The 27,100-nt window shown below is 39.7% G+C and overlaps 1 protein-coding gene across 1 annotated transcript; it reads left to right on the top strand.

Annotated features, from left to right (window-relative positions):
• Positions 1-804: 804 nt before the first annotated feature.
• On the top strand, positions 805-26,296 carry slc1a7a (solute carrier family 1 member 7a). Its single transcript, XM_018753296.2, has 11 exons — positions 805-945; positions 9,059-9,138; positions 19,047-19,262; positions 20,823-20,865; positions 21,188-21,422; positions 21,542-21,641; positions 21,822-22,055; positions 22,175-22,369; positions 25,171-25,305; positions 25,501-25,600; positions 26,054-26,296. Exons 1-11 carry the CDS (start codon positions 805-807, stop codon positions 26,294-26,296), a joined length of 1,722 nt encoding a protein of 573 aa, XP_018608812.1.
• Positions 26,297-27,100: the final 804 nt, after the last annotated feature.

Here is a 27,100-nt window from a genome sequence, read left to right as displayed (position 1 = left end):
CAGTGTTTAACAAGTGGGGGTTGCGGTGGTGCAGTGGGTTGGACTGGGTCCTCCTCTCCGGTGGGTCTGGGGTTCGAGTTCCGCTTGGGGTGCCTTGCGGCGGCCTGGCGTCCCGTCCTGGGTGTGTCTGTGCCCTGTCTACGCCCTGTGTTGCCAGGTAGGCTCTGGTTCCCCGCGACCCTGTATGGGACAAGCGGTTCTAAAAATGAGTGTGAGTGAGTGAGTGTTTAACAAGTAATTAGATGTAAAATAGATGCTGGGAAGCCAGCCATCCATCAGTTCTGTCCTGATGTGGTGTCCTTGAATATCACATGACGGTGGCCGGATGTAGACCAGCACCTTTGTTGATTTGATTTGATGCAGAAGCACTTCCCCTCTCTCATTCCTCTGCGTTGTTGTTCTCTACATTGTCAAAATCCTCCGTCCAATTGTTTAGAGGCCCTTAATCCGGCTCCAGATCCCCTTTAGCGCAAGGTCTTCTGATAGGATTGGCTATACTAACCCTGAGGACAAAACAGCCAGCTGTCACAGGCCCTCCAATGGTGGGGGCTAAAGTAGGAGGGGCTGGTTTAGTCAGGTTGAGCGGGGTGGGGCCAAACAGTACGCCTGGAAGCATGCGATGATCTTACTTGGGATTCACACGGAGAGAGCAGTTTGGCCGATACGCCACACGGGGCTTTATGTGGAGGAAACTTGAGGCTCATTCTGCTCCTGAGCCTCCTCTCCAAGCCCCCTCGTGCCCACTGCTTACACAATCTTTACTGTGCATGGGGTACTGACCAGTTGCCAATCTAGGGATCTGCCATGGCACTGGCGCTGGACTCGACGTGGGTTCGGGTGAAGAATGTGTGCAAGCAGAATGGGCTCCTCATCCTCTCTGTGCTGGCCGTTGTCATCGGGTGTCTCCTGGGCTTCTTCCTTCGTGCTAAACACCTCTCTGAGCAGGTCAGTCTGCCCGTTGATCCCAGTCATGTCCTGCTCCACTTGAATACCTCCTTCATCAGCACAGTGCTGGGGAGGTATGTTTCAGTCTTGGACCTCTTTCCCTGGCCCGTATATCTTCCAAATTCACATTTGAAGATATATGGGCAAAAGAGAATATCTAATATAGTGAATCAGTGTCATCCCTATAACTGAGATTATGCCTTGTTCCATTATCCCCAGTTCATTAATGGCACTACTGCTCTCCTTTTATCACTGCCAGCAGTGTACACCTTGTGTTTGAGCGAGATGCTTTACTCTTTCAGGTGGCAGAGTGGCGCATTGGGTTGCATTGGGTTGCACTGGTGCCTCCCAGCACCTTGGTTGTGCGTTTAGGCATTGGTTCAAATCTGGCTCAGTCTGTGTTTAGTTTGTGTGTTCTCCCAGTATGGGTTTGTGGGTTTGGTCCAGGTGCTCTGGTTTCCTCCCATGGCCTAAAGACATGTGTTTCAGGTGAAGTGGGGAGTCTAAGTTGTCCTTATTGTGCGTATGCGTGAGTGAATGAATGTGACACATTGCTCTAGTGTATAAATGGGTGAATGACTGGAATTTCATGCAGTTTATCTACCATCGTTGGCTAAATAATAGTCGATAATCATTGTATGCTCCTTGTGAGAAAAGTGTACACTATATTCAGAAAATGTAAATGTCATTCAATTACACAGCAAACAAAGCGCAGAAACCCATTTGTTTTAATTGAGATTGTCAATGGCTGGAGCAACTTCTTCTCAAAGTGTGAGAAAAATGAAAAGGATTTTTATTGTCAAACAGTGTCCAGAGCCTACCCCAGAGGCACAGGGGGCAAGGCTAAGTAAGGTAAAACCTCCAGGAGAAGCCTATGCAACACAGAGGTTACATTATCAGGTCAAATATTTACATTTTTGTGAAACAAATCTCATTAATAATTTAATGTACTATTACTTGAAAAACAATATATTTATATATACAGTATATACTGTATATATATATACATATATATATGAATATGTCCAAATGAAAATATAATAAAATAATATTAAGTGTGTACGGGCATAATTGATCTAGAAAAGCATAAAGTTAAAAGCATTTTCACTCTCAGTGAAAAATTGAGAAAACTATTGAAGCTATAGGTTTCAATCAGTTATTGAAACAGTATGATTAACTTTTGAACACATGACATTTAATAAATGGGTGAATATTGCTGTTCATAAGCACAGATTTATTTGTAAGAAATGCTAGAGCAACCCCAAGCATTGAACAGGCTGCCCACTGTATCTTGCAGAAGGTCCTCAGGATGAAGTTCAAGCTGTTTAAAAATAGCTTTTTTATTTCCTTTGGTTCACTGAAGACATGAGCACAGCACTCGGACCACTTAACCGGGCATTTGAATTGAGCACATTGTGCTTTCTATGAACTTTCAAGTATGTGTGCCACCTAAGAAGTAATGATGCAGAAAATGTACAAGAAATCTTTCTTTAAAAAAATGATACTTACCAATGCTCACATGCTGAACCACAACTAAATGATGCTTATTAATCGACACTGCAGGAACAGAACAATATTCAAAGTTGCTGATTAACAAAAGTGCTTATTTGATTTGTACAACTCTGAATAGCAGGGCCCCTCCAGGCCAAATTTAGATAGCAGGTGTTTGAGAAGAATGATTACAATAACAGATACCCCAATATTTCTATTCTGTTCTTAGATATGGTCCCAAATTCCACATTTACTTTGTACTTCTGTTTTCAGAAGCAACTGTGATTTGCCTGCAGTGGTATACATTACTGCTTGAAGGTTGTGAAGACATGGGAGCAGCATATTGCAGGCTTGGCATTGATCTCTTGTTTCCCTATCAAGTGTCCATCGAGAGCTTGTTTTAATCCACCACACCACCGGCGGCTTACCCCCCTGGAGCAAACATACGCATCTTTCGCATATATCAGTACACTGCCTTGCCAGTTACCCCTCAGGCACAGGCAGACTGCTTCACTCTGTACTGTTCACGCTCCATTTGAATAGGTGCTGTTTTTCCACAGTTTCCATGTGTCTATAATGATTAACTTTTCCCAGTGAAGATGTCATTTAAAAATTTTCAGGTGACTGCTTCTACTTAAAGTTAAAAAGATGCAAATGCCAGCCATTACAAGTTACTTTTAAAGACTAAGTATATTCCGGTGTGCCGAACAAAACAGACATTCATCAAAGTTTTAATTTGCTAAAATTAGTCTTTTACGGTGAAGCCATTTGCCAACAGACTTACAGAAAATTTACAGAAGCCCCACTGTAGATGCTTAGTGGAGGCTTAGCCAGCTGACATGCTCACCCAAAGCACAAGGAGTCTGATTATCTCGTACCATAGGTCAGGTCTGGCTTCTGTAGTAGAGACAAACTGCCTTGTCACCCTGTCTACCCGCTCCGCTGCCAGCGATAATGGATAAAATGTACAGTTCACCATGTTAAAATGCAGGCATTTTTAACATAAAGGTAGGGGTAAAGGTTAAGCTTCTAAAGAGCTCCATCAACACTCACCTCCATTGCTTGTTTTTCTTTAAGTGCTTTCAAAATCTTTTTTCTTGACGATGTGTCATGTTAGTTTTCCATGTGATAATATAGCCTGAGGGTTAGACAGTTTGTTGTGCATTTCAAAAGCACAGCCTTTTTTAATATAACTTTATAAAGCAAAAAAGGATCGACAAATTTCTTTTTCATTATTGCTCACTCAAAGTTTGGCAGTTTTTCAGTGATGCTCCACATTGAAATTAACATCTGAAAAGAAGGCATAAGATTTAGAAAATATACAATAGAGAAGCGAGATTGACAAGTCAGCAGGTAGCTCTGACAACAAAAAAACTGAAGCTGTCAGAAAAAGATTACTATTTAAGACCGGAGAGAGATCCTGCCCTACCCTTGTGGAAGGTCTACCGTAAAAGTCTTACGATTTCACGTTAAAGATAAATTACCACTCACTGAGGCAAAACACACATGTGGTTTCATCATTTGTTGGCCTAACGGAAACCTTTCACTCAGAATTGTAGTACGCATGAGGAAATTACGTTCTCGTTGAGCTTTAATCCTACAAAAAACAAAAACACCAACAATGATAACTTCAGTAACTGCAGTATTTGTGCTGTGTAACTATTTAAGTTGGCCGTCAGAATAACGTTGGTTAGTGAACTCTTCCAGAACATTTGCAGTGACAGCAGCTATGTATTGCCATAACTAATTTTCTCCAAAAGAGCAACGTATGCTTCCGTCCGTAAGAACATCAGATATACAGGAAAAGGCTAAATGGTAAAAATGCTGGAATAGACAAATTGGTGGACAAGGTCAAACACAGTTTCCATCAGGCTTCCTGATGTTGAAGTGTAGGAGATGGTCCATTAGGGAGGTCGAGTGTAAGTCATAGAGTCAATGACTCAATGAGGCAGAGAGTCAAAGAGTATGAAAAAGTTAAAAGTTCCTGAGTGCATAAAGCCTGTGAACCATAGAACAAGAGAGGCTCAGAGTGATGGTGAATAGGGGCTTTAAAGAACTACAAGTTAGGGTGCCGAAAAGTACAAATAGACTGTTGGTCACATTGTTGAGGAAGCAGAGTGTGAAAAAAGACTGAGAGTCACAGAGGGCAGAGAAGGTGCAGGTCATACTGTCAAGTTCAAGTTTCAAGTTTATTGTCATAGATACAAGTACCATGTACATGTATCATGAAAATCTTCCTGAATGCTTCTCCACAGACTATGGACAAAGACTATGTGAGAGAAGTGATGAGTCAGACTGCTGTCGGGCGCACCCTTCCCAGGTCCTCTTACCTTGTGTCCATCAGTGTCAATGGAGGGCAGACAGCTGGATTAGAGCAGCGAACTGCTGCCAGCTCCCATGTCTACAAGAGGTCAAAGCCTCACTGGAACAGACAGACCCCCCTATGGGTCCAAAACTGGCTGAAGTGAGAATTTAGCACATTCACATCGCAGGTACCACAACAGAGTCGATTAAACATTACATTTTAACATCTGTCACTCATGTTCTCTGCTGTCCGGTAGTGCTGCATGATTTCTCTATTAAAGGAATATTAGAAAGAAATTTCCGTTTCCTTTTGTGGAATATGTCTTTATGTACAATCTGGAATGGATAAATTAGATGTGATCAGGATTCGTCTATACTGAGCTTTCGGCACCTACTCGTGAGATGAACATCGGTGCATAAAGTGGAAAGAAGCAAACTAGGTTTATTTAAGAATCACATGTCTGCAACTGTGTCTTTTTCTCCTAATGTAATGTACAAGCTGTATTTCTCTGAGATGTAAATCTGCTAAATGAATAAATGTAAATGTAAATGTAAATTAAAGAAGAACACAAAAAAGTAAGAGATGGCTATTCCAGGGGCTCATTACTGTGTGATTTGTCCAAGCTTTTCTGTGTATTTTTTTTTTAATTCCTGCACATATAAAGCCCCTAGTTATTTCAGAAATTTCCATAATGCATTTCAACTATGTCCAATTGCTCTTTACCAATACAGCACAGAGTGAGTAATATCATTTTTGTTTTAAATAGAATTCAGAAACTGATTTGCAAGAGACCAAATGTGATGTTAATTTATTTGCAACAGTCAAAGCTTTACTGTACAATATGACGCTCATAAGCTGGATAAGAGACGGTGCCAAGCGTGTGGGCGTGCATAGCTTCATACGATTCACACATAAACCACAGCATTATGGTCTTGCTGAAGGGCGGAAATGGGGTCACCGTGTGCTGGCGGCCTACGGTCTGGGTGCCCAGTGGCAGCTGCAGGAGTGCTGTGCCAACGGGAGTATTCACCCGTGCTGTGTTCGCACGGGCCAGTTAGCTGGTGCGCTCATCCCGCTCCGAAATGCCAAGCTAAGCCCTCTTGCCATAATGCAGAAGAGAAAAGCTGTTTAGCTTCCGTCGTCATCTGCCATTCTCTTCCACTCCCTCTCTGGACCGTGTGCAGTGGCTGCCTTATATGATGGCCTAAAACTGAGCCATTTCAACACCGGGTATAAAACAACATGTCATAGATCTCAGTGCCCTCTCTCACAGTTTTCTAATTGACCTTAGATTGGGAGCAATGTAAACCGACTGTTTTTTGCAGCTGAAGCAGAGCTGAAGTACACCTCTTACAAAACTGAGAGACCACAGAAAAGATAAAGCTGGATATCCTCATTAGCATACTTGCATAAACATCTTTGATGTACAGGCCCTAAAAAGGTGGGTTTTGCAGGACAATGCAGACACCTAATAAAGCTTCAAAGCCCCAGTGAGATTTCTGTAAGTTCTCATTTCTCAAAGTGTGAAACCACTGAGAGCGAATGGGCCAGATGCCATGTTGCATTGCAGACACAAGACCAAGCAAGTCTCAGATTTTCTAAATGTATGAACTTGTAAATAGTTCAGGCTGAACGTGGCCTCCACAAAAAAACTCATATCCTGTGACATAAATACAGGGAATAATCTACGATACTTAAATGTGATTAAAGTACAATGCAAATTGATTTATGTTATAACTCACTCACTCATTCACTTTCACTAACTGGTTATCCTGGTTAGGGTCACAGTGGTCTGGAGCCTATCCCAGAAACAGTGGGCACAAGAGTGAGGTGGTACACTTCTAAAGAGGATTCCAGTCCATCATAGGGTAGCCACAGACACTTGCTGACCCATTTACACACTTGGGGCAATTTAGTGTTGTGATGTGAACCTGAACTGTATGTGCCGGGACTGGGAGAAACCAGAGCACCCAGAGGAATTACATGCAGACACAGGGAGAACATGCATAGGTCAAGGCAAGTCGATTTTATTGTTGAATATATAGTATGGGTGTACGTTGCACACTTAAATTCTTGCTTGCATGTCTCCTGCAGACTCAAAAAGTTATACATAAAAAGCAGGCAATAAATGCACGGACAGTAAATACAGCAGCAATGAACAGACAATAATCATATTACCAGGTCAAGTCTTTTCATGGAGCTATAAGTGCGGGTGGGTGTTGAGTGACCTCATGGCTTGTGGGTAAATGCTGTCTTGAGTCGTGTAGCGCATGAAATAAAAACACGCAATTACGTGCAAACTCCATACAAACTGAGCCAGATGCTGTGAGGAGGCAGCGCTACGCACTGCACCACTGTGCCGCCCTGCATTGGATCATCAAATAGAATTATTTCACAAAAATCGAAATTTTTTGTGCTTAGTTTCGTTGCACGTTATTAGTCACTACTAGTTCATTTATGTGACACTTTTTGTCGAAGCACCATGCAGTGTGAGGCCTTTATTCTTTTGAATAGATCAGCAGTTTTTCTTACCACAGAAATTCAAAGATAGGTACTTTACTCAAGGGCACTAGAGCAGGAGTCAAATCAGGATCTTCTATACTCCCTGTGGGCCCATTCTTTGTGATTTTTCCCCACCAAAAGGAAAAAAGAGTTTAAAAAACAAGATGTGGTGGGATCAGATTAGAATTATCACTTGCACGTCATCTGAGTCATTCTAGGATTCTTAAGTGACCCTTTGACTCTAAGATATTAATACATGACATGTAACAAATAACCCTGTTTTTATGGGACTACCAATGCCACAGCTAACAATAAAAATAGAACAGTTTTTCTCTGCTCCTGTAAGCTCATTCATCTTTTTTCAGAATCAGCCGCTGCTGAGCTATGGATAAACGCTTCAATGACGCATCAATGTTAGGTTGATGTGCAGTTAGTTTTAATGCGAGATCAGGTCCAGTATGCCAGCAAAAAGCCCGGCTGACAGAATGCATTTCCTGAAAGGAAATAAGTCCTGATTCCAATGACTGAAATAAATCTGTTCCAGGGGCCCTGGGGGAGCTTTTCAGGGAGCGCCACTTTAAATGTACTAGAGCTCTATTCTCTTTACTCCATTTTTCTGCTTTGGCTTGGTATATGAAAATGATGCAAAACAGGAACACGGCAAAAGTATCCTCACCATACTGGTTCTGCAGTACAGTGCGGTGCAGTGGTCCTTATTTCCTTGCAACAAGTATGGCCTCATCACTGTGAAAAGGAAAGCAACTTCAGAAAGGAAAACAATTGAAAGGAACTGGAGAAAAGTTTACCTCTGGGGGTCCAAGTACCAATGGCTGCCCACTCCTCTTGGGTATCACAGCGCATTGCAATGGGCCTGTATGATGTGATTGTTTTTTAGGAGATGATTTCCCTGGACATTCAATTATGTTAAAATAAACAGAAGGGGACACAGCAGGCTGCTCAGGTGTAGGTTTGATTCCATCTTAGTCTGTGTGGAGCTTGCATGCTCTCCCCATGTTTGCATGAGTTTCCTCTGGGTGCTCTGGTTTCCACAGTCCAAAGACAAGTTTTAAACTGGAAATGTAAATAGTCCATAGCATGTGAGTAAATGAGTGTGTGTGGCTATACTATGATAGACTGGCATCCTGTCCAAGTGGTACCCTACTTATATTTGCTTCTGGAGTAGGCTCCAGATCACCGTGTCTCTCTCTTGGATAAGCAGTTAAGGACAGTGAATGACAGAAACTAGTAGGTAATACAGACTGCTAAAGAATGAATCTATGTAAAAAATTTCAAATACTTCCATATTTTGTGAGGTCTTTTCTGAAATACATTTGATCTTTGAAGCAGTGGTTATTTTTACTGTATTTGCAATACATCTCAATTTCCACTATCACCAGCTTTATCTCACTGATGCAGCTATACTCATCCATTACCCATCCTTTCGCTCTGACATTCATATATTCACAGGATCATACATGCATGTATTACACTTATACAAAATTCATGCCTGCTCCTTTCTGTATGAGTGTGACTTCGCAGCATAAGGACACCAAGCCCAGGGCACCCTCATAAACAAAAACATCACCAGTGCTATTATGTACTGAGCTGTTCCTTTTATATCCCAGGTCTTAACAAAATGATGACAGTTAAATGTAATTGCAGCAGCAATAGTAGCAAATCACACAGCTGACATGTATTCAACCCATTTTAGGAGACGAGCTCAATAATGCTGCACCTTTGCCATTTTGATAATCACTCTGTATTCCCTTGCACTATTTGTAAGAGTTGTGTGTTTGTTTTGGATCTCTATGGCAGGAGGTGAAATATTTCCAATTCCCAGGTGAGCTGCTAATGAGGATGCTGAAGATGCTTATTCTGCCTCTCGTCGTGTCCAGGTAAGGTCCCCCGAGGCTGCTGGGTAACTGCTGGTCCAGCTTCAGAGTGTACATGCACAGCCAAGTGTGGAAGTTCGACACTGTGATTTTTGAAAACAAGCCAGCATTCTAAGACTGCCATAATGCAGTATTGTGCTGGAATAAGACCCTTAACAACATGCCATTGAACTGAAGCACTAAGTTCTTGAGTTTTTGAGTAGTTCAAATAGTTCTTGAGTATTCAAGGTTTCTATTCCATGGAAAGATGAAAGACAATGTACAACAAAACAGTTTAAAAACAGAGACAGTTACATCACACATATTTCTCTATAGTATTTGTTGAAAGTGAGCTCAGTTACTGTACCTATGCGCTGTGGGCAAGAGAATGAAACCTATTGTTCTTTATATATGTATTCAAGTGCAATTTAACAAAATATTGGGATGTGTGGAAGTGCCACAGAGTCAATGCTGATTCATAGCAACCACAGAATTGGTTTCTAAGGCAAGGGGGGAACAGAAGCGGTTTTCTAGTGCTTTTTCTTCATATATATCTGGGGGAGCAAACACAGGGAGAAACTCCACGTACTTAAACTCGAACCGCATGCCCACCAAGGAGCTCAGGAGATGTGAGGTACTGCCATCACTCACTGTGACCCCATGCCCCCAACGCATTATATACAATTTATAATTCATCGTTAGATGAACAACCTCCCCCTCTCGCTCAAAACTGCTGAAGCGTTGTCCACATTTAAACAAGATCTTAAAACTCATCTCTTCCAAACTCACTTTGCCCATCGCTTAAGTTCGTGTAAGGTGTAAATGTTCATGGTCATGCTCAGATCAATCCTTTACAGAGCCACTCCTGCAATGTAACATAAATTTTTCTATATATATATATATATATATATATCTCCAAAAAAAAACCTTTAGGAAGCTGATTAGGAATCGGTAATGTTCTAGTAAAATTGTCTGCCGCTACTTGTGTGATGAACGTCGGTGCATATGGTGAAGGAAATCAACTGTACTTAAGAGCCACACATCTGCAGCTGTGTCTCTTTCTCCTAAGGTAATGCACAAAATGTATTTTCTGTGGAGGGGGCCATGGTGGTGTGATGGCGTGGCAGGGTTGGTCAGTGCCTGCTATGTGGCAGGTCTGTGCTTTGAGTCCTGCTTGGGGTTCCTTGTGACGGACTGGTGTCTCATCCTGGGTGTGTCCCCTCAGTCTTGCACCATGTGTTGCTGGGTAAAGCTACAGCTTGCCGCAACCCCGCTTGGGACAAGCGGTTGTTGACAATGGATGGATGGTATTTTCTATGAGATGTATGTTGCTTTGGAGAAAAGTGTCTGATAAATGAATAACTGTAATGCAGCGCAGTGTCCTCATTTATGAAGATGTTCATGAATTTGTTGTTATGGTCTCAATTTAATGCTTGCACCTGTAGTACTGGTGGGATTTCTAAATCAATTGCTTCAAAGAAATGCTACCATAGCCATACCCACGAGAGGAAAGTGTTCATAAATTTCATCTGCTCTAATAGAGTTTTGCTCCTACATGGCTAAATCCATCAGCATACATTTGCATCATGAAACTAATTTAAAGAACTTTCCAAATTCATCCCTTTAAAAGTTTTAGAATTTCTCCCTTGTTTGAAAAAAACTTATTTCTCTTTTTCTGCTGTTGGATTTGCATGCATCAGATGACTTATTTCATATGATTCTGCACCATCTGTTAGGTATGAGTGTCTTAGATTTATACAGTTGATTTAATATCTGGCAAAATATTGCAAAATTCCACCAAGAGCATCCCTGATATTTTTACCAGGGGAAAATATTTGCACAAAAGCCAAATAATTTAGCTCAATATGAAAAACCAAAAAGTGGATCATTGTGAAAAAACAACCACATTTTAGTATTACTGCAGTCAAAAAGAATTAATAAAGCCATGGAATGCGAAGTTTGGAAGGTCTGTTGCTGCTGTAACCCTCACCAGGATAAATGAAACGCAGTCTTGAAAATGGATGAATAGAAATAGATGAACTAGAGATAAAATCTATACCGACATTTTTTTAAGTACAACCTAAATGCATATTTAATACACTTATTTAGTGACACAAATTATATCGATGTTACTGCTACTCTGCCTTTCCAGACTAGAGAGTAAATTTTAGCCAAAATCCCTATCTGGAAGCATAACTTTTCATATTCAGTTTAAATAATAAATTGAAACAACATAGGAAGTGGTTATAGTTGATTTGTGCATCATGTGGGAGTTTCATTTGTAGCCCTAAACCATTTCCTAAGAGTCTGGACATCATAATTTTCAAACAGAGTTAGATCTTCTTGATTAAATATTTAAAATGTAAGTCTTCCCTCCTTTTTTTTTTTTTTTTTACAAATTCTATTGTTTATTTACTCTACATGACTGCCAGACTGGCATAATTTTTCAGACCATGTTGTTTGTTTGCTCACAAACCTTCTATCATCCAGTTTCTTGCTTGCCTGCACTCTGCTATTAAGTTGTAATATTAACCTTTCTGTTGCTGTAATTGCAACTTCAAACATTTTAACTGCTCACATACATAACAATAAGAATTTACACATATCGAATCCTTGAAAGATTTGTCAAATCTAATTTCTGCTTTTAAAAAAATTAAATCTTGAGAGGTACTTTAGATTTTCATTTTCCTAAATGTAATAAATTAAGATTTTTATTTTTTTTTTTACCTGAACAGGACAGTTCTCTCTAGCGAACAGGAAAAGCAGTTGTCATTAGTAACCGTGGAAGTAGGACACTTTTCACTAGGAACTTTCAGCTTTGGATGTACAGTTGCTGTTCTTATCCAAACCTTTTCAATTCATGTGAAGCGCTGTGCTAACTTATTTCTTACCCCACTGTGAATTGCACTTTTGAGCAGTAAAATCCCTTTTTCAGTTTCCTGTAAGGCAACAATAATTCATGATTCTGGAGCACTGAGACAATCGTACATTTGTAGCACTGTACTGTGAATGAAAGACGTTTTTTGAAAGATTAAAGTACAACATTTTACATTCAGCTGGCACTTTTCTCCAAAGCAACTTACAATGTTAAGGTCACAATTATTACATGCTTACAATCATTTACACAGCTGGGTAATTTCACTGGAGCAATTTAGAATAAGTACATTGCTTAGGGGTACTACAGTCAGAGGTGGGGATCAAACCTGCAACCTTTGGGTCCAAAGGCAGTAGCACTAACAACTACACTACCAGAGGTCCCACTTTTATTGACAAACCTGGTGTTTTTACAAATTTGCATATCATAACATGGATTATGATGACTGCTCTATAATGTTTGTTCTATGTAATGTATGGCGATGAAGGCATTTCATGCATCTTACTCAGTGGACAGGTAGATTTTCTTATGTTAACAATTTCTTCTTCTGTATTGAAAAACCCACAATTTTTTTCTAGAAAGGTACACCTTAAAGCTTGAGGCTTGTGTCATTTTAGGATACATTGGGACAGTTTTTACCATCATATGAAAAACTTTCTGAAAGCAAAAAGTCCCATTGAGTATCTTATGGAAATGCATGATTCTTTTGGCTGGAGTGTTATTTTATTTACATACTTACTTGGATGCTAATAATAAATTGCTCAGACTGTTAGAGTCAATGGGAATATGTGAAAGGCTATTTATTAGTTTTGACATTTCGACAAGTGTTCCTCTGTCTATCAAACGAATGAGAACGCCATTAGTTGCAATAAGAAAATATGCACAAAAACTCATATACAATTTAGCTGCTGAGCCCAGCAACATCTCTGCAAATTATATGCTGTTTTGAAAAGTCAGATCATACACTGCCACGGCAAATTTTGTCTATACATGATTCATAAAGAACATTTTCAACCAAAACCTGTACTATTTCTTTGGCATGGCTCAAATGGAGTTCTTTTGTAAAATTCAAAACTTTGAGACAGTATTAAGTTATTTCTACACACCCATGAAATCACACGATTATGAGAATTTATTTTAGAAGGGACTACCATTTTTTATTCTTGGACAAAAATTGGGTCACAAACCCACTTTTTAGTGATTATACCACCTGCAGCCTGGATGGTAGCAGGAAACGTTAATGTGAATACCTGCAGATATAACCACTTGCTCCTGAACAATACTTCATCTGAAAGGACAAATCTGTTCATGCTGATAGATTGATGTCTCAAGGTATCTCACCATTCAGCTGAAGATCAGGGTGCATTTAGAAAGTAGAATGGATCAGAGCTGATTTAACCCACATGGAGAGCTTGGCAGTTCCATCAGAATGCACTAACCAGCAAGGTGCCTTGCTCTTGGTGTGAGTGAACAAATAAGCCTTCCTTTGTCATCTCTGGGCTGGATTACTGTAAGGCTCTTGCACATTGTAGGTTCAGTAATCTCCATATGTTCCAGCATTCTTATGGCGCTCTCACATGTACAAGTTGCAAGGCTTCGGTGCACAGGCTCAGAAAGCACATGAGTGTTTCTCTGTGGAGGAACTGTGCAATCAAAGGCTAATTGGGACTGAAGGGCAAACCAGAGCAAGGCTCTCACAGAGACACAGGGCTTCAGATAAGTCCTTCGTTACACTCTTTGAAAATACAGATGCTGGAATTTTTGTAAAAAATTGGGTTGCAGACCAGGCATTGTGAAATGAAATTTAAATATGTCAATAAACATGTCTGGGGTTCAAACTAATGTATGATGTTAATGCATCTATGTTGTTGAATGTACTTTTGTACACTCAGAATTGTGCGTTTCTGCAAAGAAAAGTGTGAAATGAATAAATGTTGATATTGACCATTTTAACCATATGTTTGGAATTTTTCTAAAATCCATCTGTAAAATCGTTCTTTAAACCCATTAAAAACAAATGTCAACATTCTGTACACTCGTCGCATTATAACAATCAAGCTGAGGTATTGAGTTCAATCAAGTGAAGGTATATGTTGCCTTCATGGACATTTCATTATCTAGGAAAATAGTTCAGTGCGCTTGTAGTCTTTGTTTTAATGGATTTCCAATGTGACACTGGAAAGCAGAACACGCTATTTGTATTCATTATGTCAAAATTTTGGCCCTTTTATTTCTATTAATTTTTGTTTAGATGACTCATTTGTTTCTGGAGACTTACGATTTAAGATAAGCAACTATAAAATTATTTAGTCATTCATACAACAGGGTATTTATACTGGAGCAACTGAGAGTACACACCTTCATAAAGAGTACAACAGCAGGGGTGGGAATCTGAACCAAGGACAATGAGACTACAAGGCAACTTCCCTAAACATAGTATTAGTTTTTAGAGCATTCCTTTCCTATGCTCAGCTTTCTTTGGTATAAAATTTATTTCCTTATGTCTTTGGTTTCTTTGGTAAATTCTCAGGTTTCTCACAACTAATTGTGAGAATTAGTAAATTCTCACAGCTGCTTGTGATGTTTTGATGCTATGTGACACATAGAATAAATAAAATGTGCAAATTGATACTTACTCTGGTTTACTTATAGTCTGTTTTGCCTTTTTGATAGACGTTTAAAGCCTGGAGTAATTTAGAGTCTGGTAAAATGAAAAGGAGTAATTGTGTCAAACTCTGTTTTATATACTTCGTCAAAGAATAAGCAGGGTCTAAAACAGCAGATAATTTCTGTACTTTTGTACCAATTGCTTTTGTACTCTGAAACACAATACTTCAAGTACTTGTGATGAGACACCCATTTTACTGTTATTATGCAATTAAAATTAAATGGACAAATTACATGGTTAATTAATTTTTGCTGTAACATGGTTAAAATGCTTCATCTAATGAAGCAGAGCTTGAAAGTTTACATATCCTGTTGGTCACCAGGGCAACTATATGAGTGACCAGTGGCGTTAGGTCTCATGTAATTTCAGTGTATAGCTTCGGAATAATTTCTTATGTGATTTTATCGGTGTTTACTTATGTTTTAATTATGCTTGGTATGGTGCCACTTTTATTGAAAAAAACCAGTGAAAGTAAGTAATATACTGGTAAAAAGTCAAAGCCCTAGTTAATTCTGATGCACTCTCTTCATCTGTTTCACTTCTGTAGTTCCAGCTCTGTGCAAATTCAACGAATATTTTTGGAAGTCCATGCTGAAATACAATCTATGGCTTTGATTCTATGGAACAAAGAAAATGACACATATTCAATAATTCAGTTTTCAAAGCTGGCAGGACATGGAGCGAATCCTGTGTATCACAAGGCTAGAAAAATAACATTAGAAAGCAAAAGATTTGAATGAGCATCCTTGCTTCATTGAATCTGTTTTTGTTTCGGCACCTATCCAACTGTATAAATGCCAAAACGGAAAGCAAAAAAACCAAGTGGTGTCAACTGAATTAGAGGCCACAAGAATCTGACCAAATCTCTATCTGATCAAATGGGAGGCTCGGAATTCCTTGTCACACAGTTATTCAAGTGTACAGGGCAACCTCACCTAATAGTATTAATTATAAAGTTTGTTCTTACTGCTCCTGCAGCAAATTCTTTCCAACACAGATATTTCCCCCACTGAAACTACTGAATATTTAGTTTTGTACAGGCTATGTATCTTTCTCCAAGTTGTTAAAGCAGCACCCCTCCCGGATTTTGTCAGTGTTTTTAACCAAGTCTAAATCAGCCAGGCTGCTCAGCATGCAAGCTCTGCTCTAAAAAGTGTGTGTGTGTTGTGTGTGCCTGTGTGAAGATCAGACGATAATTCTCCTAAGCTCTGGTGACTGCTGTGCTCACCGGGGGCTTGCAGACATGTGGCCATCGAGCTGCATGGTCAGAAACCGCGACAACTGTGCTGAGGAGCCACTTATCCCTCATTTGTCTCTTAAGCTGGTACTGACCAGTCCTCTCCTGTTTAAGCAGACCAGAAAGGTCTGTCACACAGAAAGAACTATCTGACATTTAAGGGCATCCAGCAGTGTCAAAGTTATATTTTTTAATGAGCATGTTCAGTGATGAATGTAAAAACTTTTAGAGCCCATAAGTAGGAAGAAACCTTTAATTGTAGCAGTAGAAAAATGCACACATTTTACATTTTTCAGATTTTTCTGACTATATGCCACTCCAGCACTTTTTTTTTTTTTTTTTTGCTTTTTTACTGTTTCGTGGTGAGAAAGAACTCCACGAAAATGCACACTTTGTTTCTTAGGTTTGCTGTTATGATAATGTACTTAAAATAATACTAATTTTGTTTTCATAAGTAGTAAGATCTGAATTTTTGTGTTTTGCTTCTAGTCTGTGAGTGTGTGTCACCGCTGGTTTTATACCTTCTCTCTGTACCTCTTGCCATAATCTGTATCACCATATCTTTTCATATCTGTGAGTACTCATGGGAAACAGGGACAGAACCGGTTTTTCATTTGAGTATCAAAAAATGTTGGACATCCGAAAAGAACAAGTGATGTTTGATGAAATCAAAAATGAGTCATGAAGTGAGTATTCCAGGAAAAGAGAAATGCAAAATAAGTGAGATAAGAGATAGCACAAAATCTCACTAGACTGCTTTGAACGGTGGAAAGCAGTTTGTTCATTATCCAGTGTGTGTGACTCAAAAACTTCACCAACATAGAAGATAACACAGAAAGTTCCAGCTGGATGGAACAGAAGAGGTCCAGTCTGAAGAACATCTAAGAATGCTCAACTTTAAACCGAGCAGAAAAGGAAGCAGAAACCCTGAATCAGGAGTAGAAAAGGAGAAGGTCAGTAACCTGTTTCAACGAAACTGCAAAAGAAGCCTGAAAGAGTGAGATCCAGGACTAGAAGCATGTGCAAAAGGTACATTGAGAGCAAAGGGGGGAAGTCAATAAATGGAAAACTGGAAGATAGAGAGTGGACTTAGCAGCGGCCGAAGAATAACTTTATTACAGCTCAGACACTAGGGGCTAACAGGTTTAAACGGGCCTCAAGGCAGCAAAGTGATGTAATGCAAAGCTATCGTCAAAGAAGGTTGAGGTGAACAATACTCAGAGGCAGAGGAATGTTAATGAATGGAGAAAATAAGAACTGTAACATATTCACACTCATTTTTCACTGCACTGTTTCCAATCTGCAAAAAAAAAAGGGAAATTACACCACTGCTCCAGCTAGCAGATCAGAAAATTTCAACACCAACCAGTATGAATATTCGATATTACCAGTACCAGAGCAAGAGAGATGCTTCCACAAAATAACACCAGCAGGATTTTGGTAACATCAGAGTGTTTTGCTACTGGAAAAACAGGAATTTCAGACTGGTATCCACAGCTGTTGGGAAAGTAAAGTTTTTGTAGACAAAAGTATGAAACATATAGCTTGTTAAATGTCTCACAGCACTGCTGTGACCCCACTTCAGTCTGTGTGCAGTGATGTTTCATCCTTCCTCCCACAGTCCATAGATGTCTTTCGTGTGAACTGAGGAGTCCAAACTGGCTTTAGTATGGGAATGTGTGAATGAATGTGTGTACCTTTCCCCTGAACGGACTGGTGTATCATGCCTGGTGTCCTATGCTTCCGGGATAGGCTCCAGATCACCACAATCCGATGGGATAAATAGTTATAGATAGTTAATGAGTACAGTATTTCGAATTACGTAATATTCACAGGCCCACTGATGGTAAAATTCGCGATTGTGGTATACATTGTGCAGTATTTTGTCTGCTTAAATTTATGCCATGCCTAAGTAATTGATATAAAAGCATGGCTGTGTACTGATTTCAACTGGAGCATTTGAGTTGATGAAGAATTAATCTGGTGGCTGGCATTTCCTTAATGAATCGGGCTACATGCAATAGATCCCAGTGCTGCGCTATTGTTGGCTGTGCAGGATTAGCTATGTGGCCTCATGGGTGTTTGACAACAGGACATATCACCAGCTTGAACTCTGACATCCTGAAGAGTGGTTACTGTGGTGACTTAAAGTAGTGAACCATCTGTGTGCGGCTGTGTGTACGTATATTTGCATCTGCAGAAAGTTGCATGCACAAAAAAATTTATATTTTAAATTTATAGATGCCTATATTGAATTTTTTGCTGGATCTATGATAACCTGGATATGTAATCTCTCTAGATGGACCTTTTCCTTTAAAGTTCACAATGTCTGTCTGAACATAACAGATTTTAACAATTCCACCATTTTTGAGCGCTAGATCTCAATTAACTTGTCAACTGTTAATTAAAATCAGTCAATTATAGTTTCTGTCAGCCAAAAATATTACTGTTAATTTACAGTACAAAAGTTAGGAAGATATATAGTGGGGGAAGAGGAGGTCACCGTGGTGAAATCAGTTTTACTCTAGAGGTGGGTGGAGAGGTTCTTGGACTTAGTTTCGGTAAACTGAAATATGTGAGTAATGTCTTGTTTTATGGCATGCTTTGTGTTTTATTTACATCATAGCCACAGCAATATTCTCCATTGTCATTCTCAACTCAGTGCTTTTTACTGTACTTATGCTTTACTGTACTTATCTGTTTTTATAAAACAAAGTTTTGCAAATAATTTTCGCAACTGCAATACAACCACATTGTAATAGCTATTACTGTACATCTACTGGTTATTAGGATGATTCTGGGGAATAACCACACTTTTTCTAACTTCCCAGGTGAGGAAAAATGCAATGCTGTTTCCATTTTGTGCAACACAGAATATGGAAAAAAATGTCAATAAGCTTTTAAATAGTATATAAATTGAAATCAGACTCATCACCTTAAAACATTGTTTTACCAGCTTTCTCTGTGAATTGTATGTGTAAGAACTCCATGATACATGAATGTGAGAAAACTGCAAACCATCCACTCCAAAGCATATATGAATAAACTTGAAAGGAAGATGATCAACAGCTTTCATATTAGTGACCACACTTTGGTTTCCATCCTTTGACCTGTGCTTGGGATTGACCACTGTTCTGAATCCTTTCCTACAGTCTGATGTCTGGTCTGGCTGCTTTGGATGCCAAGTGTTCCAGTCGCCTGGGCATCATGACCATCTCATACTACCTGTGGACCACCTTTGTGGCAGTGGTGGTGGGCATCATCATGGTTATCATCATACATCCAGGAGGTGCAGCACAGAAGGAGGACTCAGAGGACAGTGGCAAGCCCATTATGAGCTCTGCCGATGCTTTGCTTGACCTTATCCGGTAAGAGAAGCGAGAAGCCTTCCGGACCTGAGAAAATGTGTTGAGAATAGGTTGCAGTTCGCAAGACCCATGCAATCTTCTTTACAGCTCAACTTCTCAGGATTAGATTGCACAAATTGCTAAATAAAATCTGATGAAAGGGGACTACTGATATCCAAAAGGAAGCATTTAACTAAAGGTGCAAAATGTTAGCAGATACACTTGGTCTTCAGACGTATTCAGAAGAATTTTCTTCATAACTAGATTTTTGGTATATGCAACCACTATTTCACAGTCAGTAAAAGCTTAATAATGCAAAAATCCTTCAATTTATACATTCTTACTCATTCTTGTACTTATTTTCACTGCCAACCAATGGTGGATGTGGAAATGCGCCAACGTTCTCTCAAACGAAATTAAACGAGTGAAGAAAGTGCAATTAAATGAATAAACTGAACAAAGTTTGTAGCTTTGAGCATTCTTAATTTGAATGTTCATAATAGGAGGTTCCAGCATACCTGAAGGGCTTTGGTTTTGTTGTGCTCACCACATTAGCACGGTAACAGTTAGCTTCATTTAGAGTGAGGAAAAATTGCACGACCTGTGGGCAGAAGTACCACTGAGCACATCTCCTACAGTTGAGTTAAGCACAGGTGTAATGCCTGTGCTGTCAACATGTGAAGTAAGATAATTAACATCCCTGGCTCTGAGGTGAGTCTCCTTGAACTGGCTCCCACAGGGGAATGGAACAAGCCTTGGACCGCGTTACTGCTGAGTGTCACTGGGTCGCGCTCAGTAGGCCATGGCCTGCATTGCTTTGCAACAGACGTTCAGCTGAACAGTTCATACAATTCACCCAAATCATCCCTTATATCGCTACAGTGATGCAGAATCTCTCCTGAACGCGAAAGGCCTACATGCCTTTTCTATTATTATCCACCAGCAAGTCAAATTTAATTTGATACAGCACATTTTACACAATACTGTAGCAGACAGTATAGCCAGAACCATGGAAAATACCAATATAAAGCCTTAGCAGATATATGTTGAAGTTACACATTGTCATTCTTCAGTCCAATGCTCCGCTTTGTTTATTTAGCGAATTACAACGAGATGACGGGAGCGCAAGGTGAGAGTACACAGTTAGCTCTCTGTGTTCATTTTGTTCATTTTTTTCCCCATCCCAGAGCACAGCTGGCCATGGAATTGACTTTAAATCCCTTTCAGAGCAGCCTCTCACTGAATATTTAATATCCCCAGGTTTGATTAGAAGCATTGAGATCACTGTTCTGCACTTTCAGCAATGTCTACAATTATTGGCTTGATTTACTGTTTATAATAATTACAATCATTGTAATAGGATCCACATGGTAACAAAACACATTTTGCATTTGTGCTCTTTTTGAACTGAATCTTAAATATAGTGTGCAAACCTGAGACATCTCTCATGACGTATAACTATTTCTCTGTATTTTGATTGTCATGTTTTATTTGGAGGTGTATCAGAACATTGTTACTGGCAAAGCATTTTGTCACTGCAACTGATAATTTTTGAAAAGAATATCTTATTTTCTTTTACAGCAACATGTTCCCAGCAAACTTAGTTCAAGCTACTTTTCAGCAGGTGAGTAATGTCAAATGGTGCACAGAACCAGATTATTCTCATGTTTATCTTTGTTACATTTGATATAGGGGGACAGTCGAATCATGTGATCACTCGCAAGAAAAGGACCATGACATGGGAAAAAAATGTATATACACTTAATCAGTACCACCACTGTGGTAGATTAAATTGTTGTATGATTTACCTTCAAGGTTTTTGATCTTAATAGCAATTCAGAGCTCAGTTTATATATACATAAATATAAGCCAATTAAAACAATGACCATGTCAGTAATCAGCAAGCTATACCAGCTCACCAGCTGAACAATTTCTATCCCTTTTAGTATCGAACCAGGAGTATCCCCATCCTGAAGTCTCCTAAGCCCACCATCAGCCAGGACCCAACAGAGACCGCTACTCGGCGAGTCTTCGTTTATGGCATTCAGGATGACAATGGCACAGACATTCAGAATTTCTCCTTGGATCTGACACCTCCCCCAGATGTCATTTTCCGTACGCTCCCTGGAACTAGCGAGGGCATGAATGTGTTAGGCATTGTCATCTTCTCAGCGACTATGGGTATGGACCATCACAACTCTCTTATTACCAGTCAGTTACTCTCAGTCATCATGGATTCACCTATGGAATAATGACAAGAATTTTAAATAGGCTTTTTTAACTTACCCTTTTTTTTCTAGGTATAATGCTTGGCAGAATGGGGCCAAATGGCAGTGCTTTGGTCAACTTCTGTCAGAGTTTGAATGAAGCTGTCCTGAAGATTGTTGCCATTGTCATCTGGTCTGTATGATTCTGTCAGTCAGCTCCTCTTAAGCCAGTTTCATTTCTGCTGAAATCACTGTGCAGTAGAGTAATGATGATGACCACCGTAGTAGAATTTGGTAAAATCTGTTGTTTTAAGCCATGAATGTGAAGCATGGTTGTAGAGGGTGATGTTTACCAGATTCTCTGGATATGCAGGTACTTTCCATTTGGCATTGTGTTCTTGGTTGCGGGGAAGATACTAGAGATGGATGATCCTTCAGCTATGGGAAAGAAGCTGGGCTTCTATGCAGTCACTGTTGTGATGGGTTTGGTACTGCATGGTCTTTTCATCCTGCCTGCCATGTACTTCTTCATCACCAAGAAGAGTCCCATTGTCTATATTCGTGGTATCCTGCAAGCCCTGCTCATCTCACTGGCCACCTCCTCCAGGTATCTGTCAGCAAGTTTTAGGGCAACCATTGTAACTAAATAGAGGTTTTTCAGCAGGAGAATGATAATATACATTCAGAGAGATGGTGATTGTAGTGCTGGTTCCTCTGTTTCTGCAGCTCTGCCACACTGCCTATCACCTTCAAGTGCCTCCTGGAGAACAACCACATTGACAGACGAATCATTCGCTTTGTGCTGCCTGTTGGAGCTACCATCAATATGGACGGCACAGCACTGTACGAGGCAGTGGCCGCCATCTTCATTGCACAAGTCAATAACTACGAGCTGGACTTTGGGCAGATTATCACCATAAGGTTTGTCTCAAGCAAGGAGAGGAAAAAATTTAATATTTCTAACTAATATACTCTGGAAATTTTTGTTCGCTTGTCTTCAGTTGAGAATCACTTTAGATATTGTGTAAAAAGTAACACTTCAACAACGAAAATGGTAGACAAAATTCCAAAAAAGACAGACTGCTCTGCTGGAGCTTAACAGCCCTTTTCACATGTTGTACTGGACAAACAGCAATTAGTTTTTTCTATGCACATAAACGAAAAAGCAATTTGTTAATGTTTGCTTTCCCTATCAGCAATTTTCATTTCATCTTGGTTTTTCTCATGCAATTTAATCATTACCAAATTGCATTTTCTAAGCTTGACTGCTCAACACATGCTTTAAAACACGGTTTTAACATTTAATTTCAGAACACACTCAAAAGATACAATACTTGAGGTTACATTGTTTTCCTAAAGGAACTGCACTGTCATGTTTGCATCTGGAAACAAGACTTGAGTTACAGTACAATAATTCCTCATTATTTACAGTGATTTACAATACATGCTCTTTCTATACTGTGGTATTACATATAGTATAAGGAGATAACTATCATCTGCTCATTTAGATTAATTAATTTAGCTGCAGTTTTTCTCCAGAGCAATTTACTGTGTTAAGCTACTTAAAGTGATTTACCCATTACCCATCGGATCCAAAGGCAAAAGCTCTAGCCACTATGCTACCTGCTGCTCCAACCTACTCCTACTCCTACTCCTTACCAAATCCTAGCTATTATCTATCATGTGATCAAGAACACATAGTTAATTTGTCATTTTTTATTCAAACAAAAATACGTGAACATGCAAAAGCCAAGAATGCAGTAGGGTTTCCACATCAATGAAGAAGGTCAATAAAACCCAGTACACAAGATCAGTTGATTGTTAAAAAGTGCTATTGCCTGTAAGACCAGAAACTTGGTCAGCTTTGCCTGAAGTATTGAAGCTTGTGATAACACTCCATGGCAAGGACAAAAGATCTCAGTGAAATTACTTTTACTGCTTATCCATCTGGGAAGGATTATAAATCCATTTCCAAACTATGGACTCCAGAATTCACACACACACACACACACACACACACACACACACACACACATACACACACACACACACACACACACACACACACACACACACATACACACATTGTCTGAAACCGCTTGTCCTGAATTCATACAGAAAAAACTAATTTACAAATGGACCTAATTCAAGACTGTTGACACTACTAAAGGATCAGAGCATATGACATTCAGAAAATGAAAAGCCCAAGGGCCTCTGTCAAAAGTTCATATTATAGTTTATAACTACACCCAAGACAAAGACTAAAAATGTATGGCTTACTGGTTGGGAAACCAGGGAAAAATGCTTCTTTCTGAAAAAATAGCATGGCTTAGCTTTGAAAATTTGCACTTGAAAAAAGACTTCTTCTGAAAGACCACACCATGTTTGGTGCCAATAAAACACCACTTCTCATCACTATCATCTCAAACCCCCCACCAAGCATGGTCATGAGGGTGATGTCTTATGGCTATTTCACCACACAATCATCGAGCTCGCCATGATTTCCCCTCCATGCCAGCATATTGCAGAGGAAAATGTGACACCATCTGTCCAAACAGCTAAAGTCAGGCTGAAAGTGAATCATGCAATAGGACGATGACCCTAAGCACACAATTAAATTTACTGCTGAATGGCTGAAAAAGAAAATAAGCAGGGTTTTTGGATGGTCAAGTCAAAGTTCAGCTCTGATCCCTATGACGGTGTGGCGGGACCTTAAGAGAGTTCTGCATAAAAAAATGCCCTCAAATATCAGTGAGGTGGTGCAGAATTATGGTGGGGCAGAATTTATCAAATGTGAAGTAAGAGACTGATCACATAACACAAAAAACAATAACTTTTTGGGTTCTACATGCTACAGAATCACAGGAGGGCACTTTTCACACTTTCCTGCTATGGTGTAAGAATTATGAAAAATATGATTTCATAAATGTTTAAATGGGCTGTGGTACAGCTTAACTGGATTTGCTCTGTTTCCAAGAAACTTTTTATAGCAAAATTGTATTATTTTGATTGATCAATGAGCTGAAGTCTGATGTTCATTTTTGTGACAAGGGGGCTGCTTTAGAGAAATTTAATGAAACATCTAGTCCCATAATAACCTCTTTTGAAGATCAAATGTACTGTGTAAGTCAATGTCTCCAAGGTGACGTGTCATCTCCACTTAACATTCTTTGCAGCCCTCTCAATTCTCAGGGTCCGTTAGAGCATACATACTGTACATAGACCATAGAATTGTATTGCTTTATGTCCTGTGAGAACAACAGCTGAGTAGATGTGTCCTTTAAACCTTTAGTGGTAAAGTCTAATCTATGTCATTTCATCAAAGTGAAGGGTAATGTGTCAGTAAGGATGGCAACGCAACCAATCCTTCAGTGAGTTTTCTCACAGCAGCAGTTCCCAAGCTGTTTTCCAAAAAATGTAATGAAAATGCACTCAATTCCCTCCACAAGAAAATTTAAATAACAAAACATCAAATATAAAACCATACGATGAGTCATCACCCAGCAGTGAAGGCAGATATTTTGCTGGGGCAGCCAATTCCCTACATCATTAATGTGAAGTCAGCCTGGTAGCCCACTTAAAGAGCACTGGAGGACAGCAGTAATCTGCAGACCACACATTGAGAGCCATTGTCATGACGTTCCCAACAGGTATTAAGAAGTTTCCTCCGCTAGGATTTGTGACAAAGCAATGCTTTATCAAAAGTATTTTGTGATCCCCAGTATCACAGCAACTGCAGCAAGTATTGGTGCCGCAGGAATACCTCAAGCTGGACTGGTCACCATGGTGATTGTGTTAACATCTGTAGGACTGCCAACCGACGACATCACTCTTATCATTGCTGTGGACTGGGCATTGTAAGTTGTCTTAAAAGAGTTGTAAAGTACCTTCTCTCTCAGTGCTTGAGTTGATGATTCTCAATGTTCCTTTTCGAACTCTGTGACCAAGTAGCTAAGAGCTCAGGATGGACTTTGGCTCCTCACTTTTTGCTGTATGTTTAACATTAGAAATTCATTGTGATTTCACTAAGATGCGTACTTATTCCTCCACAGGGACAGGTTTCGGACCATGGTAAATGTAATGGGTGATGCCCTTGCCACTGGCATCATGGCACACATCTGCAGAAAAGACTTTGTCAAAGAAGGAGAAGAGGTACACCATATAGGCGTCAGCCATTAGTTTCTTGTTACCGTATTTAATAGAGAGCATCCATTCTGAATGTTGTTACTAATTCCCTTAACATATTTACCATAAAAAACTGTGTCAAAATATGAGTAATTATTAAATGGATTATTAGTGATCTTGACATTCCACTTTACTGAACTCACATGTGAGGTGTTACACCCAGTTCTTATACTGTTCTGAAATTTGTCTGAATTGAACACCTGCTGAACATTACTCTGGTGAAAAACAGGATAAAGTGGTCAAGTCATCAACATATGTATTAATTACTCACATGATCTTGGTAAAAATAGTTATGTGCTTATGTGTTAGTTATGGTATATTACATGGTGCTATGAAAGCTGGTGCCTTCTACTGGGATCCTCTGAGGCAGACCTACAGACGTTTTGACCTTTCCAGTCACCATCTACCTCTTCCTTCCAGGTTCCCCTGATCTGTGAAACCAAACCCTTAATAAGCATTCAGCAAATGATGACCTACCAGAAGAATGGGCGTTTCCAACCCCCACCAGGGGTAAAGCCAGACCACATCCCACCCGAAGTGGCACGACTCATTCAGTTGGAGGAAGGTGTTCGGCCAGCCGAGAAGAAGAAGTCCCCATCTCACAAGAGGGTCGACAGGGACCACTGCTCCATTGACATGAATGGCCTGGAGACTAACGTATAGTGTTCTCTACAAGGCGAGAGCCCTCTTGACACTAAAATATATGCATTTCCACGCTGTCGGGACTAATATACTGGCTTCTCCAAAAGGCAGAATCAAATTTCACCACTCTGAAGATAAGATCATGTCCTTCTGAGGAATGTGAAGGAATGGAAAAACATTTAAGTTTTTTCAGTTCTACTAGTGTGTGAAACATGAAATGCATTCATGATTTTTGCTTGGCATCACAGAAGCAAAATGAAGATCCTGGGACACAGTACAACTAGTAGCAGACACACTGGGAAATGGAGAGAGCTTTGAAAGGAACGAAAGACCAAGGCAAATGCGGAAAATACAGGAAACATAAGGAACTCAGGAAATACCTGAACAGAACTGAAATTAAAAACCTCCCTTTCTATTTTCAGAGTTTGGTTACAATGCAGCAACAGTTGTGTAACTGATCAGCCACCAGCAACACTGTGAGGGACACCACCCTTGTTTGTATTAGTTTTTATGGGTGTAGTTCAGCATCACTGTATAACAACAGGTTTACACTGGGAACCAGTAGAAACAACGTTTTTAAAATGTAAAAAGCTCTACAAAAGTTCTCTTACGGAACCAGATTCTATATCATGTTGCAGTTTATGACCATGAGAAGAATCATTAAATACAATTTTTCCTACATTTTTGATGCATTTTTCTGAAAACTACAGTTTTGTTTGGCACAGCCAGTCTTTTTAACAGCATGCACAATGTCACATTTACTGGTGCTTTTTTAACTCCTTGGAACTTCAGTTAACTTTATAAATGAGCACATTTCTGCCATTG

This window comes from Scleropages formosus, chromosome 3, assembly GCF_900964775.1.
Source record: "Scleropages formosus chromosome 3, fSclFor1.1, whole genome shotgun sequence".
NCBI classification, from domain to species: Eukaryota; Metazoa; Chordata; class Actinopteri; order Osteoglossiformes; family Osteoglossidae; genus Scleropages; species Scleropages formosus.
This window is presented reverse-complemented; position numbering and strand designations above follow the sequence as displayed.

Coding starts and splice junctions, on each gene's coding strand:
- slc1a7a (XM_018753296.2), top strand. CDS start 805: ATGGCACTGGCGCTGGACTCGACGTGGGTTCGGGTGAAGAATGTGTGC. Junction 20,866..21,187: donor TTCAAGCTACTTTTCAGCAG/GTGAGTAATGTC, acceptor TATCCCTTTTAG/TATCGAACCAGGAGTATCCC. Junction 25,601..26,053: donor TTGTCAAAGAAGGAGAAGAG/GTACACCATATA, acceptor TCTTCCTTCCAG/GTTCCCCTGATCTGTGAAAC.